General features: G+C 49.9%; 1 protein-coding gene and 1 non-coding gene across 9 annotated transcripts in view; both read left to right on the top strand.

The window, feature by feature from the left end:
• The window catches only part of PDZD2 (PDZ domain containing 2), a 342,143-nt gene extending 328,420 nt beyond the window's left edge, over positions 1-13,723 (top strand). For all 8 annotated transcript variants that reach the window (XM_066373870.1, XM_066373861.1, XM_066373853.1 and 5 more), the window contains 6 exons: positions 313-4,321; positions 5,025-5,142; positions 7,481-7,582; positions 8,270-8,537; positions 9,343-9,477; positions 10,964-13,723. In XM_066373870.1, coding sequence (XP_066229967.1) covers positions 313-4,321; positions 5,025-5,142; positions 7,481-7,582; positions 8,270-8,537; positions 9,343-9,477; positions 10,964-11,130 — 4,799 coding nt within the window. In that variant the 3' untranslated portion in view covers positions 11,131-13,723. The remainder of the gene's footprint in view (positions 1-312; positions 4,322-5,024; positions 5,143-7,480; positions 7,583-8,269; positions 8,538-9,342; positions 9,478-10,963) is intronic.
• A 2,507-nt stretch (positions 13,724-16,230) lies between these two features.
• Positions 16,231-16,347, top strand: LOC136389872 (small nucleolar RNA SNORA32). Its single transcript, XR_010748432.1, has one exon. It is a non-coding gene; the product is annotated as a small nucleolar RNA SNORA32 (small nucleolar RNA).
• Positions 16,348-17,191: the final 844 nt, after the last annotated feature.

Genomic DNA, 17,191 nt, shown 5'->3' with positions numbered 1-17,191 from the left:
CACAGCCTGGCCCCGGTGGCTCTGCTGTCTCGGAGGGATGGTGCAGGGAGCCCCAAGGGAAGGCGCACTGGCGTGCCCCTCCTGAGGGCGCAGACACAGGCTTGCGGTGGCCCCCTCATTCCAGAGCAACCACAGCAGGGTGCTGTTTATTTTCAGTACGGGAAGCCCACACCCAGGTTATGGAATGTCCTGGTGAAAAAGACAAAAAAGACTGAGACTGCAGTTTTCTACTCTTTTACTTGAGTTTTTCCATTTTCTCACATTTTCCCCTCTCCCCTCCCACCCCACCTTTTGTTTACCTTCTGGACACAGGACTGGACGGCTCCCCACGCCTTGTCCCGGGGCAGAAGGGGGTCACTCACCCCGACCCCAGTGAGACCTCAGTGGACACCAGACAAGGGAGGCAGCCTGAGGACCGCAGGGAGCCAGTGTCGCCCAGGGACCCCAGGGCCGAGGACAGATGTCCCACCAGCCTTGCCCGGGGCCACAGCACGTGCCCAGGGAAGATTGCGGCGGCTCATCCGGACTCTGGCACAACCCAAGCAGCCGCGCCCAGGGCAGCAGAGCCACAGGGAGCAACTCCAGCCACTGCTGTCCTGTCGCCAGACCTCCTCGTGGGCCAGGAGGAGAGACGGAGAGTTCCAGGTGACCACAGCAAAGCTCTGCAAGCGACAGGAATCCTCGGGCCTGCCCAGTCCCGGGAGTCCGCTCTGCTCGAAGGGTCGGACTCTGGGTCTGGGAGGGCCCCGAAGGCCAGCCCTTCCCGGACCGCACCCGCTGACAAGGTTAAAGCAGTGTGTGGCGGTGTCTCGGGGCACTGCTGCCCCGGGGAGGGCGCAGGGAGCCCTGTGACTGACATCGACAGGCTCATCAAGGAGCTGGACGCTCCGGAAGGAAGACTTCCGTCTCCTGATACGGGGGACCAGTTGAGTGCCGCGGGCGGTTCCCAGGGGCCGCCTCTGACGGGAGCGGGAGCTGGAGGGAGCGGCCGCCGCGCGGAGCCCGCCCCGGGAGCCCAGACCCCCGTGCCTGGGACCCCCGCCCCCGCCCCCGGGAGGGCCTGGGCAGCCGGCCCGCCCCCGCACGCAGCGTGGACCGCCCAGCCTTCCGTTTTGGATTCGATTCATCCTGACAAACATTTTACTGTGAACAAAAACTTTTTGAGCAACTACTCTAGAAATTTTAGCCATTTCCACGAAGACAGTATGTCCCTGTCGGGCCTGGGCGACAGCACGGAGCCTTCCCTCTCATCCATGTACGGCGATGCCGAGGACTCCTCCTCCGACCCCGAGTCGCTCGCTGAAGCCCCACGAGCTCCCACCAGCGACAACTGGTCACCTCCGCGTCCCCGTGGGTCTCCCCGCAAGGACGAGGCGACGGAGTCGGAGGAGGAGCAAATTGAAATCTGCTCAGCACATGGGCCCCCGAGCGCGCCCTGCGCTGCCCGGGCCCGGGTCCTGCCGCTGGAGCACCGCGCTCTGCGCGAGGCTGGCGGCAGCCCGCGCCACCAAGCAGCGCTCATGTCGGGGGCCCCGTGCGCGTTTGCCCCCGACCCCCCGCAGCCGCCCGCTCTCCTGGCTGCGAGCTCTGCGGCGCAGGAGCCTCCTGCGGACCCACGGGTCACCCAGAACCACAGGGCCCGGTGTGATGGACAGACTGTGGAAGCTACCGGCTCCGGCTCCCCTGCGGAAAACCGGCCGCCTGACGTCGCCAGGCGTGTTCACAGCACGGCAGTCACCCTCGGCTCTCCTAACATGGTAAACGGTTTGGGACGTGACCTGGTGGATGGTGAAACCCCAAAGAAAAAACAAGAAACAAATGTCAGCTCAACTGAACATCGGTCATCCGTTAGCGGGGGTGTCCCCGAGGACGAGGGGCCTGTCCTGGCAAACCTGCACATCTCTGAGCGTCCAGACCTGGAGGACCAGCTGCAGAAACCAAAAGGGACGTCCAGGAGGCCCCTCATGGCCTGGTTTAAAGAAATCAATAAGAGTAACCCAGGTATGCATTTGCAGAGCAAGACTGAGAGGGAGCAGTCCACCATGCCAGCCCCAAGTCCTGACTCCAAAGGCCAGGTGTCAAGCACAAGCCACAAAAAGGGGGCTGCTGGGCCCAACAGCCCCCCTCAGAACCTTGACAACAAAGACCTCCCTAAAAAGAGCCCAGCAGAAAACCTTGTAAGTAACTGTCAGAAACCCAAATCCGGCCCGAAGCTGAGGAGACTGAGCATCAAAAGTAGAAGCAAAGGCAGCCCCGAGGCCCCCACTGCCCATGCGCCCAAGGCCGGAACGGACCCCAGGAAGTCCCTCATCTCACCCCAGGCCTCTCACAAATCGCTTTCTAAGGTGGCCTCCCACCGGTCCCACGCAGCTGACCGCGAAGAGCCCGACAGAAATGCCACAGCCACTGTCCAGTCTCCCCAGTGCGGGATGGACCGCAAGCTGCCCCCTGCGGTCCCTGGGGCCCTGCGGCCATCGGCGTCAGACACGAGCATCAGACCACTCGTTTCGCCCTTGACCTCCCCCAGGGCTCTTCCTGAGCAAGGTGCAGGTGGGAGGCTCCTCACGGCTCTCCACTCCGAACCCGACAGGGGCTGCCTGGCCACCCCCAGATTGCCTAAGTGTGGACCAGAGAGCAAGGTGGCCTCAGGGACAGGTCCCCCAGCGTCCAAGAGCAGCATGTCCACAGCAATGGACAGAGGGGAACTTCCGCGTCCCGGGCAGGGCCAGCAGCTCGCAGCCAACCAAACGGATTTGGCATCAAAAGCCGCCCAACCCAGGGTGATGGGCGACAAAGTAAACAAAGCAATTGCTGGCGATCCCCCAGAAAGAACCAACCAGCTGAAAATAGTTGAAATTTCTTCTGAAAGAATGCCAAAGAATGGATGTGGTGACGTGTCAGCCCAAAGTGACAGACAGGGAGGGTTCTTGGCCCAGGGCAACTGTCAGGAGAAGAGTGAAATCAGACTCTGTCACCAGTCAGTGGAATCGTCCCCAGATCAGCCACCCCCCCTGGGGGTGGAGCGCGCCTCCCAGGTGGAGCGGGAGATACAGCGGTCCGCCAGCGTGGCAAAGCTGGCCGCCGCCGCCTCCCCACAGCTGCCTGCTAGAAAGGCAGGCTCCTCGCCGGGAAAGCTGAGCCAGATGTCAGACTCTCCTGGGACGCCCAAGAGTGGCACACCTGTGGGCCCAGCGCTGGATGACCGTCCCTATTTCACACCAAGGCCAGCGACCAGGACCTACTCCATGCCAGCCCAGTTCTCAAGCCATTTTGGACGGGAAGGGCCGTCCCTGCACAGCCCGGGCCGCTCTCACCGGGACAGCCAGATCCCTGCGACAGGCGGCGGCCTCCTGGAGGCCAAGGCGTCCAGAGGTGGTGCTCTCGGCCTGGTTAACGGACAGGGTGTGTACAGTGTGAAGCCCCTGCTGGACACGTCGAGGACCCTTCCCACAACGGACGAAGGCGCTGTCCTTTCTGTGCAGGAAACGAGCTGCCTGGTCTCGGACAAAATCAGAGTCACCAGAAGACATTACTATTCTGAGCAGAACTGGCCCCATGAATCTACCTCATTTTTCTCTGTGAAGCAGAGGATCAAGTCCTTTGAGAACCTGGCCAATTCTGATAGGCCCGTGGCCAAGTCTGGGGCTTCCACTTTTCTATGTGTGAGCTCCAAGCCTCCCATTGGGAGACGGTCATCGGGCAGCGTGGCTTCGGGGAGCCTCAGCCACGCCAGTGAACCGACAGCGAGGTCCCTGAGACGCAGTCTGAGTTCCTGCAGCGAAAGCCAAAGCGAAGCCAGCACCCTCACCCCCCAGATAACCAAGTCCCCATCCAGTGTGGCGCTGACAGTCTCCCGGCAGAATCTGGTGGAGGCCGGGAACACGGGCCCTGATTCGGACCCAAAGAAATCACTCGGTCCTTCCGGAATCCCCACCCCAACCGTGACCCCGGCCTCTCCCAGCAAGAGGAACAAGTCCTCCGTGCGCCACACGCAGCCCTCGCCTCTGTCGCGCTCTAAGCTGCAGGAGCTAAGAGCCCTGAGTATGCCCGACCTCGACAAGCTCTGCAGCGAGGACTTCTCGGCGGGGCCCACGGCCGTGCTCTTCAAAACCGAGCTGGAAATCGTCCCCAGGAGGTCGCTGGGCTCCCCTGCCGGAGGCCTCAATGGATCCACTGCCCATTTGTGTCCTGAGAAGGTGGGGGACAGGGCCTGTCCAGGAGGAAGCAGGCCTAAAGCCGGTGAGCCTGGGGCACCCAGTTCAGCCAGTGATGTGAATGAAACCAACCAGGATCTGTCTTCCAGAAAAAGCTGGTCAGTTAAGTAAGTACCTGCCCCTCCCCCTTTTATCTAAATAGCCTTTTATTTTATTCACTAGTTTTAGTTTTATAGAAATTGCGAAGATAACGCAGAGTTTCCACATACCCCTCACCCAGCTCTTCCTGATGTTAGCATCTTATATAACCACCGTCCACTGATCAAAAAAAGCTCACAATAGAACACAATTAAGTCGACTTTATTCAGACATCAGAGTCAATTCCACAAATGTCCTTTTCCTGCTCCTGCATCCAGACCAGCAACCACATCACTTTTACCCCCTTTGTTTTTCCTGCCATTACTGGAACAATGAAAAGCCTGCAGGGAAAGTTTGCCAAGGGGCCGCTGAGGAGAGCTTCCTTCGGGCTTGGCGCTTGGCACTTAGACAAACCCCGAAGGAGGCGTAGCCAGGGAGGCTGCACCCCAGGGAAGAATCCAGCCTCTGAATGTGACTGAGTTAAACAGGAAATTTCTAACGTTTTAAAACATTGTACTTGTACCAGTATACTACATATTTTTTAATGTCAAATTGTGTGAAATTCCCACACTGGTCCCCTAGCATCTTGGAGGAATCCCTGACTCCATAGTAATTCCCACTAGAAATACCAACAGTATAGGTGGAAGGGTTTCGTTTTAAATGCATCCTTACACAATGGAGAAACTGCTTTTTTCTTTCATGTTCTTCTAATATATTTGTATTATTATTTAGTTTGAATCAACTTCTCGTCTCAGCGGGGGACCAGCAAAGATTACAGTCTGTTTTGTTGTCGGTGAGGTCGAACTCCACCGTCCTAACTCTCATGCAGGAAGCGGAAGCACAATCAGAGGTGAGTGACACATGGGAAACACAGGGAGGCGGAGCTGCTGCCAGGTCAGTGCCCGGGTGTGTCCACGCGCTCGGAGATCCCGGGTCACTTGTGAGCCCACGGCTCAGTCTTCCATCTCACTTGCTTGCAGACTGCTTTAGAAGCTAGGCCTAGTCTTGCATGTTTTAGGTGCCAGATTGGCGTGCTGCTGTTTCCATTCCCCAGTGCAACTAGTTACTGATCTCCCCAATGCCACCCCACATTTAGGGTTTGTCTGCAGAACCTCAAAACAGAACTAGGCATCTTGGAACGGCTGGGGAATGATCACAAGGTACCTCTGTCCACCTAGGTGGACAGAAACTACCTGTCAAGGGCGCCATCTGCTGGGGAAATGAGTTAACATCTGTGTAGCCCTGCCCTGGCTCAGGTGTGAGCTTCTGAAGTCTGGGGCGCCAGAGAAGCTGAGTTGTTACAAATCAAATCTTCTAATAAATTGGATGTGACAATACAGTAACAAAAGAAACCATGGGTTGCTAGCTAGAATACTTCTCTGAAGTGCAACATTAATGTCCCAGGACTATTCATAGAGATTTGAACCCTAAGAAATGAAAATTTTCTTTTTAGAGAAAAAAAGAGATATGAGCAATTTTCCTTGAGTGGTAATGTCCCTGGGTCACTGGTGTCATCTGAGAACACTGACCCAGAAATTCTAGTATCAGAAGGGCTGTGATGTTGGCATCTCATGGGAGTGAGCGGGAGGGCGTGGAGGTGAGTGGGTTAGAGACCAGCACCCTCAGCTTCCTCCCGGTTCTGCGCCCACTGGGTCGGGTCTATTGCTGTCAGGAAACACCATGTGAGGTCCAGCACCGTTCCCTTTCAGTAAAAGGGACTATTCCATCCTCTCCCATCCTCCCTCGGCTTGCTGCAGCAGGTAAGCACTCTGCACGTGAGAAGTCTTGCTCGGGCTCTCCGGTCAAGGCGGTGCAGTGGGATCACGCTCCGCCAAAGGCCACCTTTACTCCAGATGCAAAGTCTGGCCTGGCACTCGATCAGCTGCCTGCACACTTGTGTCCTCAACACAAGGGGGGGGGGGTACTATTTTGAATAAAGTAAAATTTTGGTGATAGCTCATCCTGGGATGCAGGCGAGTCCTGTTTAAAATTTTTCTGTCTCTTTGCTCCAATAATGCATTTCAGTAGAAGTATTCCCATTTTAGCCTCAAACGTTGCCTCTGAGAAACTGCACAGAACACATGTCCCCGTCTTTGCTGAGAAAGCCTAGTCATCATTCCTCACTCCACTGAGTCGAACTTGCCCAGAGAGTCAGAATCCCCCCCACCCACCACCCAGGTCCTGCAGGACAATCTGTTGTCAGCATGTGGTTTGAATGAACTGTAGAGAAACGTAAAATGCTAAGATTAGCTGTCAGGACTCACTATTAGAACCAAACACTTTCAAAAATACTGGGTCACTTCCCCAGCACAGGTAAGAGGTGGTTTTCTCTTTCCACATTTTTACTTTTTCTCGCCAAGGCAACCCTTAAAGGTTATTATTAGACTCTTTTCCTGCTGCTGTGTTTGAGAACACCTTGAACTGATGATGAATCATCACCCACTTCCTGGGAAGCGTAGCAATGCTGAGTCATCTCTGGTGTATGGGTGGACGAAGTGAAAAATCAGTGTAATTAAACCCAGCTCATTTTTCATTTTCAGATTGTTTATTATCACCCTTTCTCGACTGATGCTTGAAACAAAGGGCGGCCTTCTATAACTTAAACTTAGATAACTAAATGTTCAACATGGGAGTTGACAGTTTTGATGTACTTAAATATAGCAACACACTTCAGGTTTTCAAATATACTTTGTGTTTTATGAGTACTTAACTAGCTCACTGACTGCACCTGGCACCCAGCAAGCTGGGGGGGGCGACTGGAGCATGTGGCCCCAGGGGCCCCCACCGGCTCCCTGAGGTGTCTCCCTCCACTGCTGTGCAGGTTGCTGAGCTGTAGATATAACTGTAGAATAAAGAATTCCCTTCATGGTCAAATTTGGGAAAACACAGTCTGATTGGTGCCTAGAATGACCGGACTGGCTTCTAAATTGTCCCCCCCTGCCCCTGCCCTGGTTTGTGCCCTCCTTCCCACAGTTCTCGAGCTCTAGGAGGGACCCCAGCACCCTGCACGGCAGCGCCCGGGGGGAGTGCGGCGGCCCGGCTGGCCGGGGCCCCTCTGCGTCCAGGGTTCTGGGAATGCCCTGGAAACCCCCAAACGCCCTGGGACGAACAGCAATGCAGGGTGTGGATCAGCACTCGCTCCTCTTGGCACACCGCATAGAGTTTGTACCCCCGTTTCTTTTCCCTAGAATAAAGATGATGTTTACTTCATAGTCTTGACTAAAAAAGAAGGCTCGGGTCTGGGATTCAGTGTGGCCGGAGGGGCAGACATGGAGCCCAGACCGACTGTGGTAAGTGACCACGCCAAGACGCTCTCAGGGAAGCAGTCTCCAAGTCCCATCGGGACCGGACGGGGCGGGACGCGTGGCAGCGAGCTCCAACGCTATCGCTGGTCACTCCTCGCTGTCGCTGGTCACTCCTCCATGCCCGGCAGTGGGGAACTGGGAATAGTACAGAAGGCTTCCATTGACAAAGATGTGCCTTTTCACACATCACTGATGTGTACAGGCCGAGTGACTCATCAGATGCCAATACACACAAACACAATTATCTATAGCCTCGAAGTCACCTAAATATTATTTTTAGAAAACCATTAGAATTAACGGGCCAAACCTGCATTTGCTTATGAAATGACTTCTTAAGAACCACCTCCTAAATGTGTGTATCACTCGAGGCCTCTGAGACCCACTTCCCTGGACGAGGCCCGGTCCTGTGTGGCTCTTTGCCCTCTTCCTGCCCCGCGGAGTGTTGGGCACACATTAGAAACTAGCAAGAAGCTGAGTACAAATGTATTCAGATGCTGGCCCTGATTTTTTGTAATTCTACCCCTCACACTGAGTATGCCTCTGATAAACCCAGTGTTTGTATGATTTGGAAAACTTGCCATTAGAAGGTTCCTTTACTGCAGGTTTGCACTTACCCTTTTGATTTCACTGGAGGTCATCAATGCACTTGGCTTTGTCCTCTCCTTGTCCCAGGTCCACAGGGTATTTTCTCAGGGGGCAGCTTCTCAGGAAGGGACTATGAACCGAGGGGATGTCCTCCTGTCAGTCAACGGCACCGCGCTGGCTGGCCTAGCCCACGGGGAGGTCCTGAAGGTTCTGCACCAGGCCCAGCTGCACAGAGATGTCCTCATGGTCGTCAAGAAAGGCGGCGACCCGCCCATGCCCTCCACCCGGCAGGAGCCACCCACAGCTAACAGGAAGGGCTCGTCCAAAAAAACCAGCCCCCCGGAGCCTGGAGTGGGTAAGAGACTAGCCCACCAGTGGGCAGGCTGTGAGCAGCGGGCACGGTGGACTCTCTGGCCACTATCATCTGGGTCAGAGAAATTAAATGTGAAGTCTAGTGTTTGTGGATGCTTCTTGCAAAAGCAATGTTAATAAATAAGTTACATATTTAGAAAAAGACCCAGTAGTTAAAGTAATACTGTTGAAGATTTTAAAAGACTATTTGACAGCTTCCCTAAATGTCCTAAGGAAGCCCTTTCGCACATCCATCCTCATGTTAGGACGGAAGCGGCTGGTAAGTAAAACAAGAAACTCTCGTGATGGGGGCACCGGGGTTGGAAGAGAAGCTCCAGACTTGGGAAACAGCCAAAGAACATAAGGAAATGAGGGGACCACTCTGTTAAAGACAGAGACCTGAATCAAGCAAGGGGAGTTTACAAAAGGAGGTTCAGAACGCCATTTTCTGTGCGCCCGCCACAGTAAGCCCACTAAGTAAATACGTGCTGGAACCGGCCCTGCTTCTGTTTCTGAAGTCGGGCTGATTCCCCGGGCGTGGCTTCAGCCTCACCGAGACAGGCGCCGACTGCAGGGGCTGGGCCACAGCGAGCCTGGCTTCTGGAGAGTTCTGCGTGGGCCTGAGGGCAGCCTCCACGCTTGCAGAGGGTGCAGGCACTGGAAGAACACAGCAGCCGGGAGGGTGCTCCACACTGGGAGACCAGCCCTAACGCTGGTCTCAGGTGTTGCCAGCACTTCAACGTAGATGGGACTCGAGGGTGGCAGGCAGGAGGGAGTGAGTGTCCCTGTCGTTTCCATCTTGACTGCAGGGAGAAGCATCGCTGCACACGATGCCCTGTGTGTTGAAGTCCTGAAGACCTCGGCCGGGCTGGGCCTGAGCCTGGATGGGGGGAGAACATCCATGTCTGGGGACGGGCCCCTGTTCATTAAAAGAGTCTACAAAGGTAACATGCCACAAAACCTAGTGCCTGTCTGCTCTCTCTCAGTGCCTTCCATCTGGAAATCAATTTGTTTAAAAAAAAATCTAAATTGTATGTAATGCTCTAGGACATGCAGGATCAGCGTGTGTCGGCCCTGTTGTTTTACGCGTATTAACCCATGTCATCCACATGACAGTTCTGTCACAGCGGTACTGTTATCCCCATTTTACAAAAGGGGAGAGTCGTACAAGCACCTGCCGTCATAGGCTAAGTGGCAGAACCAGGTGTAAACCCTGCAGTCTGGCTTTAGAGTGTGTGCCCCTAACTTCTGTATCTCTAACTCCATGCTCCTGTCTCCGTGTTCTTCATTAACATTTGCTTTTACTGATGTGAAATACCAGCTAAATAATGCCATCAGAAAGGCCAGTCTGGGGTACTTAACATCGGCCAAGATCATACTCACTGAAAATTGCAAATACCAGACTTGTACAAGAAAGTAAGCATCACTGAATGGTTGGCAGGTACAGCCTCTTCCTGACCTTCACTCATTCATTTTGTGATGTTGAACAGTTCCAGAAGTCTCTTCAGGTTCCTGAGCTGGATAATTATGTTAACAACAGTTACACTAACAGTATCAGTATTATATGATATTAAATATGATGTATACTTATACATATGCATATATACTGATATTGTTAGTATACTAAATATTAGCATTGTTCAATTAAAAATTAGAATTAGGGCATGTTATACTAAGGACAGTATCTGCCTATATCATGAACATAAACTGTATCCTTGGGTGGATTGGGTTTGAACTTATTTTTCTTCCAGCTCTGTTTTTATTATTTTATCAATCTTTAAAATCAACTATAATCATAGGTATATTGATATCAAATAATACAATAGTTTTCGAAACTTAGAATAGCTACATCTCAGTTTTCTGAGAAAATTATTTCCGTATCTGGGCATTTTTCTGTCCATGCCTTTTTCTCTCAGTGCTCCCACTGTCTCTTCTAATACGATTGTTTTAGATATTTAAATATTCATGTGCAAAAGGGAAAGAGAAGGCTTACACTTGCTGTTAACATACACAAAGCTGTAGTGTGGAAATGTTAAAGCTTTTAAGTAATTAATTAAATCTCCAAAGTCGCTGATTCTCAGAAGTTGGCTGCATTAACCAGTATCTGTTAATATGCAGAAGTTAAACCTGTTTTCCTGCATTTGTTGGCCATTTGGATTTTAGCTGCTGACTTCCTTTGTTTAACTTTCTTTTGTATTCTTTTGAAGTATCTTCCCCTCAGTTGTTCGTGTTTTCCAGAGGGAGGAAAAGAGTTACAGATTTGAATGTTTTATGTAGGCAGATTTCTTTTTATGGGTGCATGCTCCATGTGTCTCCTTCTCTTGAGACTGGAAACAGCGCCGGGAGGGGGTTTCCTCACTGAAGTTGCTCGCTTACCTGGAATTCGCTGTGCGTCCTACAGCAGTACCCAGCTCCCATCTTCCCTCACAGGTGGGGCGGCGGAACAGGCAGGAACAATCGAAGCTGGAGATGAAATCCTCGCCATTAACGGGAAGCCGCTGGTTGGGCTCATGCACTTCGATGCCTGGAATATTATGAAGTCTGTCCCCGAGGGCCCTGTGCAGCTAGTAATCAGGAAGCACAGGAATGCTTCATGAAACAAGCTTGAGCAGGGACACGTTTTTTTAAGAAGCATCTCCTTTTCTCCGTTCCCTTTGTACCTTAGCAAATCAGAATGACTTCTTTGAACGACAGGGTCCTGCAACAGCAGAGGACACATGGTGCAGGCAGGGACTGTAACCACCTCCACGTTTTTACTGCCAAACGAAGCTCAACTCCGGAAGCCTTCCCCCCTGGACCGGGAGGGTTCGTTCTGGGCCAGTGCCTGTCCCCTACCTTTAGCTCTCCTGATGGGGACACAAGATGTGGCATGATGCCCTCTTTCACTTCAAACATGTAGCCAGACCTTCGCTTCTTTCTACTAGTCCTCCCAGCATACCTAACCCAGCAGCTGGGGGGCCTACGGAGTCTGGGGGCAGCACAAATGTCGCAACTAAATGGACTCTAGTTTTATGTAATTTTGTAAGTAAATAACAATGCTTTGGGCACATTCAACGGATGGAGCCGTAGGCCTGAAATGAAAATGAGAGACTTAAAAAAAAAAAAATCAATTATGACCTAATGGTTAGGCTGAGCTCAGGAATTATCCAAAAATGAAAAAGCAAAATCCAGAAAGTGGTATTTTTTAGTGAGTGTAATGTGCAATGTATGATGCAAAGTTCAACTCAGTGGGTTCCTGATCACCATGAAGGGTGGGTCATACTCGGAAAGTGTAAGTCGTAAGGCTGTGTTACAGAAATGCAGTTCTGAGGAACTGCACTCAATAGCCATGCACTTGGCTGCTTAAATGAGCAGAAGTTCCAGCTCCGAAAGCACCTTGTCTTGGGTTTGGAACTTGTCTTGCATGAGTGCTTGAATTCAAAACTGGCCAACATAAGAGCAGGCAAAAATATTAGTCACTGGGTTTCCATTTCTATATTTTATGCACTACAACCAGTCATTTAAACTAAATTTTTAGAAATCAAATGATCTTTTTAGTATTTTTGGATTTATAAACATAGGCATTCTATTTACTCCCCCCCCCCCCCCCGCCCCAGCCCCTTTTCCAACAAGCTTAAAAAATGTACCATTCCTAAGCATCAGATCACTTCTCCTGACCCGGGTGTTGACATACCTCTGCGGTGACTGAAGATTTTGCTGTTGTTTTTGCAAATTCTTCCTTCTGCCAGAATCATTTCCTTGCATAAGAGAGCTGTGACTCAGGCCACTTGTGAGACTGGTCCCAACTGCTCTCCTCTCAAAGCGCCAGCTTCGCAGGTGCTGTTCCTTGTCACATTGGCTCTTCTCCCCTCGACTGCAAACCCTCCTGAAACGTAGTTGAGGAGGAGGGAAATGGAGAACAGGCGCGAGTCCCTCTTTCCAGGTAAGGGAGCAGCACTATGCAGTTACCACCCATATCCTCGAGGGGGGCGTGTGCTCGCTGATGAGTCCGGGAATGGAGGTGAGGCTGCGCACCTGTGCGCACAGTGACGCTAAGGTCTTTTGTTGGTGCTGCTTTAACCTATAGCTTGGGTCTATGGCTTGAAGAAAAGAACTCAGGTCATTATACTCCCCCGATTCCATGGAGGCACTTGAGCCATCACCTTTGTACACCGTTTTTATGAGTGATTAATGCCAGTAAACCTCTGTGGAGTTGGCCCAGAGGGGTCTCTCAGATGGGAGTTAAGCATCTGGTTGGTGTGAGCCCAGCTTTCTCATTTTTTAACAGGTAATACAAAAGAAAACATAGTACGGGAATTAGCTAGACAGGCCTAATTTAACTTCTACTTTACACTACAGTTCCAGGTAGGATACTATAGAAAGTCAGTGCAAGGTGCATGCTAGATTGTTTTCAAGTCTCTGGGGTCAGTTTTGTGGTTTGTTTTCTTGACATGAGACTATCTGAAGGCAACACTGAAAACTATTTTCTGCCTCTACTCTTCCAGCTGTGCCTACTAAGAACTGCACAGTCCTCTGTGGACAGACAGGGATGTCCAGAGCAGTGGGACGGTCTCCTCCCAGACTGCCTGCCTCACGCATGTCTGAAGGACGCAGGGCAGACCAGACCGCTGGCTCCCTCAACTCGGTGCCAGTCATCAGCCTTTCTAGTAGATCTTGCCAGCAGGGTTCCCTGGCTGACAGCTGGAATGTAAGGGAGGAAACAAAAGATCAACTGTTTTTGACCCTAAGATAGCTATTTATTTGTCTCCAGTGTTCAAGGCATGACTAGTATTTCCAATTAGTCTAATAAATCCCCACACTTCCTGAAGTGAACACTAATGGTATTATTGTCCTCCTAAAACTTCCATTGTTTTGGTTTTTTAACTCTTCAGTCATTCACAATAAGCTATGAGGGTAAATACGTGTTATGACATTATAAATCGTAGTTGCAAGGATAGATCCGTGAAGGTCGAAGTCAGTTGAGTTTTATTTCTATTCTACCATACACATCCCATTTAATTTTATGGTTAATTGGCACCACACCTGTTGTATGATATACATAATCCTTTATTTATGTAAAATAAAATGCCTTATATTATTAAAGAGTAAGTGCAATAATATGAAATAGCCTGTACATTTTTAAATGTTGTCGCCAAGTTATGTAAACCTACATCTATGTAAACCTTTTTTAAGTAATTTTAAAAATAAACACTCTGCTTACTACTTGTTTTTCTAGTTCTGCATCTCCAGAATAACCTTTTAAAATATCAAGACAATAAATATTTACAGTTACCTAAACTACTTATGTGGTGAACGGTCCAAAGGCAGAACTTAAGTTAGCCAGTCTTTTCCAGAGTCACACTCAGAATCTGACACAATTCAAAACTGTTCTACTTCTGAAATCCTAAAATTAAACAGCCCACACCTTCACACCTCCTGACCTTCTGGGTCTCATTCCCACTACTGCCTCTTGTCCATTTCAACAAGCCCTCCATCCCCGACAACTCAGTTTTTCTCATCAGAACCCCTGCCCTGCATTCCCATCTCTACTCAGACTAGACCCCTCGGTGAGCACAATCCCCGCCCAGCTACATCCGGGATCCTTCCAACTAGCCAGCTTCTTGGTTCCTACACGCCAGTCTCTAGAGAGAACCAACCCCACAACCACCGAATGCTGCTGCTCCAAGTTCACGGCTTCCAGCTTTAACTGGACTCTCAGTGTACCTGGCACATGTTTACTTGTCAGTTTTTCTTCTCTCCTTCACAGTGACCACATACTTCATTCTTCTCAAAACTGAAACCCACTCACCACCTCCTGCAATGTGTGGATGGATCTGGGATTCTGCTTCAGAGAGAAATAAAAAGCATCTACTTGATTTAGATTCTTTTGGTTTTAAGATGCAGACACCAACCTGGAGTAGCCCCAGGAAGAAGGCAAGATGGAATCTCACAGAAATCCAAGAGTAGAGCCCAGCATGTGCCTGGGCCTCAGGGACGGGAGGGACTCTGGATGCACAGGCCCTCATTAAGTGCCTATAGCACAGGGCACCTTGCTGTTTGTGGGTCCATTTCTGCAGGACCCACTTCCCTCCACCAACTGGCTGCATTATCCCCAGCTCTTCACACATTTTCGCTTAGAGATCTATGAATGCTATCTTGTCATAATTTGGACCCACTCACTATCACAGAATTTCCATATATACCCCAAAAGTAAGACTGGTGCTACCTGGGTAGAGTGTTTCCTGGGGAAGGGCGTGCACAACTCACCGAAAACCCACTGAGACAAAGAAGGCAACCAGAGTTTTAATATGGTGTAGAAATTGCTGCAAACCAATTATATAACTATCAAAGACTATAGGTCCTGTACAATAAAATCCAAGATGTGATTCCCTCTGGGTGAGAGAGAGCAAAGGCGGCAGGAGAGAGTTCTGAAGAAGGCCGCGAGAGTCCTACCGTGGAGAGGGAGTTCCCAAAGGCGGGCCCCACACATGGCGGGCAGCACCTAGAACCGCAGCCATTCCCATTCCTCAGGTGAGGCTGAGGAGAGGGAAGCTGGATCCCTTGCAACAAAATAAATCCCTGCCGCCCTGGCCGGTTGGCTCAGCGGTAAGAGCGTCGGCCTGGCGTGCAGGGGACCCGGGTTCGATTTCCAGCCAGGGCACATAGGAGAAGCGCCCATTTGCTTCTCCACCCCCCCCCCTTCCTCTCTGTCTCTCTCTTCCCCTCCCGCAGCCAAGGCTCCATTGGAGCAAAGATGGCCCGGGCGCTGGGGATGGCTCCTTGGCCTCTGCCCCAGGTGCTAGAGTGGCTCTGGTTGCAGCGGAGCAACGTCCCAGAGGGGCAGAGCATCGCCCCTGGTGGGCATGCCAGGTGGATCCCGGTCGGGCGCATGCGGGAGTCTGTCTGACTGTCTCTCCCCGTTTTCAGCTTCAGAAAAAAAAAAAAAAAAATCCCTGCCAACAAAGTAAAATTCCAGAGTGGTCATAGATTTAAAGGCAAGAAAGGAAAACAGCCATCTAAAAAGCCAAATACGTTGTTTTCATCAAGTGAATAGGATGGTCAGTCAATTCAGGAACTATAAAGCCACAGACTCGTCATTTAACCAAACTACATACAAACTATGGGGACTCTCCCAGCAGACCCAGGAAAGACAGAAGAACAGTGGCATAGCTTTCTAATCTCATATCCCACCCATTCCCATCACCCTACTGCTAACACCATGCACATACTCGGAGAGCAAGTAGTATAGAAAAACCCTAATAACCATCTACAACAAAACTTGGTGCGAAAGTACCCTCAAACCCCTAAATACAAGTGCGTGGGACAAGTTACCAAAAAGATGAATTTGGTACCAGAATCTGCAAGGGTGGCTCCATGGATAGAGCATCATCCCGGAGCACTGAGGTCGCAGGTTCAATCCCAGGTCAGGGCACGTACGAGTTGCACAACTACTATAAATGGAACAACTAAGTGGAACAACTAGTTGATGGTTCTCTTTCTCCCTTTCCCTTCCTATTTTCATCTCTCTCAAATCAATGGAAATTTTTTTTTGAAAGGAGGTGAGAGAATACAGTATATAATGACAATGCCCTTACAATGCAGACACAGCACAACCACAGAAAGTGGCAGTGAACTGTACACTACAAGATGGTTAAAATGGTAAGTTTTATGTCACATATCATATATTGTACTGCAATAAAAAAGGAAAAATACCTCAGAAGTTTACATTAATACTTCCTATTCAGTTTAAGAACTACAAGTTTAACCATAAAACATTTTCCCACTGGGTTTTCTTTCTGCTACATTGCTAGCAATTCAGCCTATTGGGAACATTTTATTAACCCTTATTTCCATAACACAGGCTTTAAGTGATTTTGCAATAGCCACTGATAATCAGTGAGATTTTATAATAGCTGTCTTAGACCTCTGGAGTTTGTCTCGCTAATTGTACGTTAATAGTGACCAGATAGTTTGTGATCACATGATCATCTCTACTACTATTACATAGGACTGAGTGACTGACATGATAACTGGGTTGAGCAAAAAAGGGATTAAGACTCAAACTCTGGAGGAACTGTAGTAAAGGACTCACAGCATGTGAAATTCCTTAAATAAAAATTTATTAACTTAAAAAATTAGAACTACACGTTTGTTCCATCTTCTATCTTAAAGCTGTTATTTTCACTTTGCCATACAGAGAATCCTGGTTCTCATGAAGAAAACTGATACTGATAAAAACAATGGGTTTGGTCAAGGCACATATGGGAGTTGATGCTTTCAGCTCCTCCCCCACTTCTCTCTCTCTGTCTCTCCCTCTCCTCTCTAAAAAAAATGAATAAATAAATAAAAAATAATAATAATAATAATAAAAACAATGGGTTATTTCCATGAATTCCTAATACATAAAAAAAACTGATGAGTCACCTTTGGAGAATGCTAGGGAACCAAATCTTTTGAAAATTAGTATATAAAATGTAGAATGTATTCTACCTTTCCTCTAGAAACTGTACTAAAAGGTAATCAATATAAGGTGACATTTCTCTTTATAAAAGAAAGTCTATCAAATAAAAAAGAAATGACCAGAATTAAAAATCATCACTCTGCAATCCCAATAAATCACAGGAACTAAGAACTGAACAACAAGGTTGCTAACACCACAGAAGTAGAGCTACAGTATGC

The sequence above is a fragment of the Saccopteryx leptura genome, chromosome 1, assembly GCF_036850995.1.
Source record: "Saccopteryx leptura isolate mSacLep1 chromosome 1, mSacLep1_pri_phased_curated, whole genome shotgun sequence".
NCBI lineage: Eukaryota > Metazoa > Chordata > Mammalia > Chiroptera > Emballonuridae > Saccopteryx > Saccopteryx leptura.
This window is presented reverse-complemented; position numbering and strand designations above follow the sequence as displayed.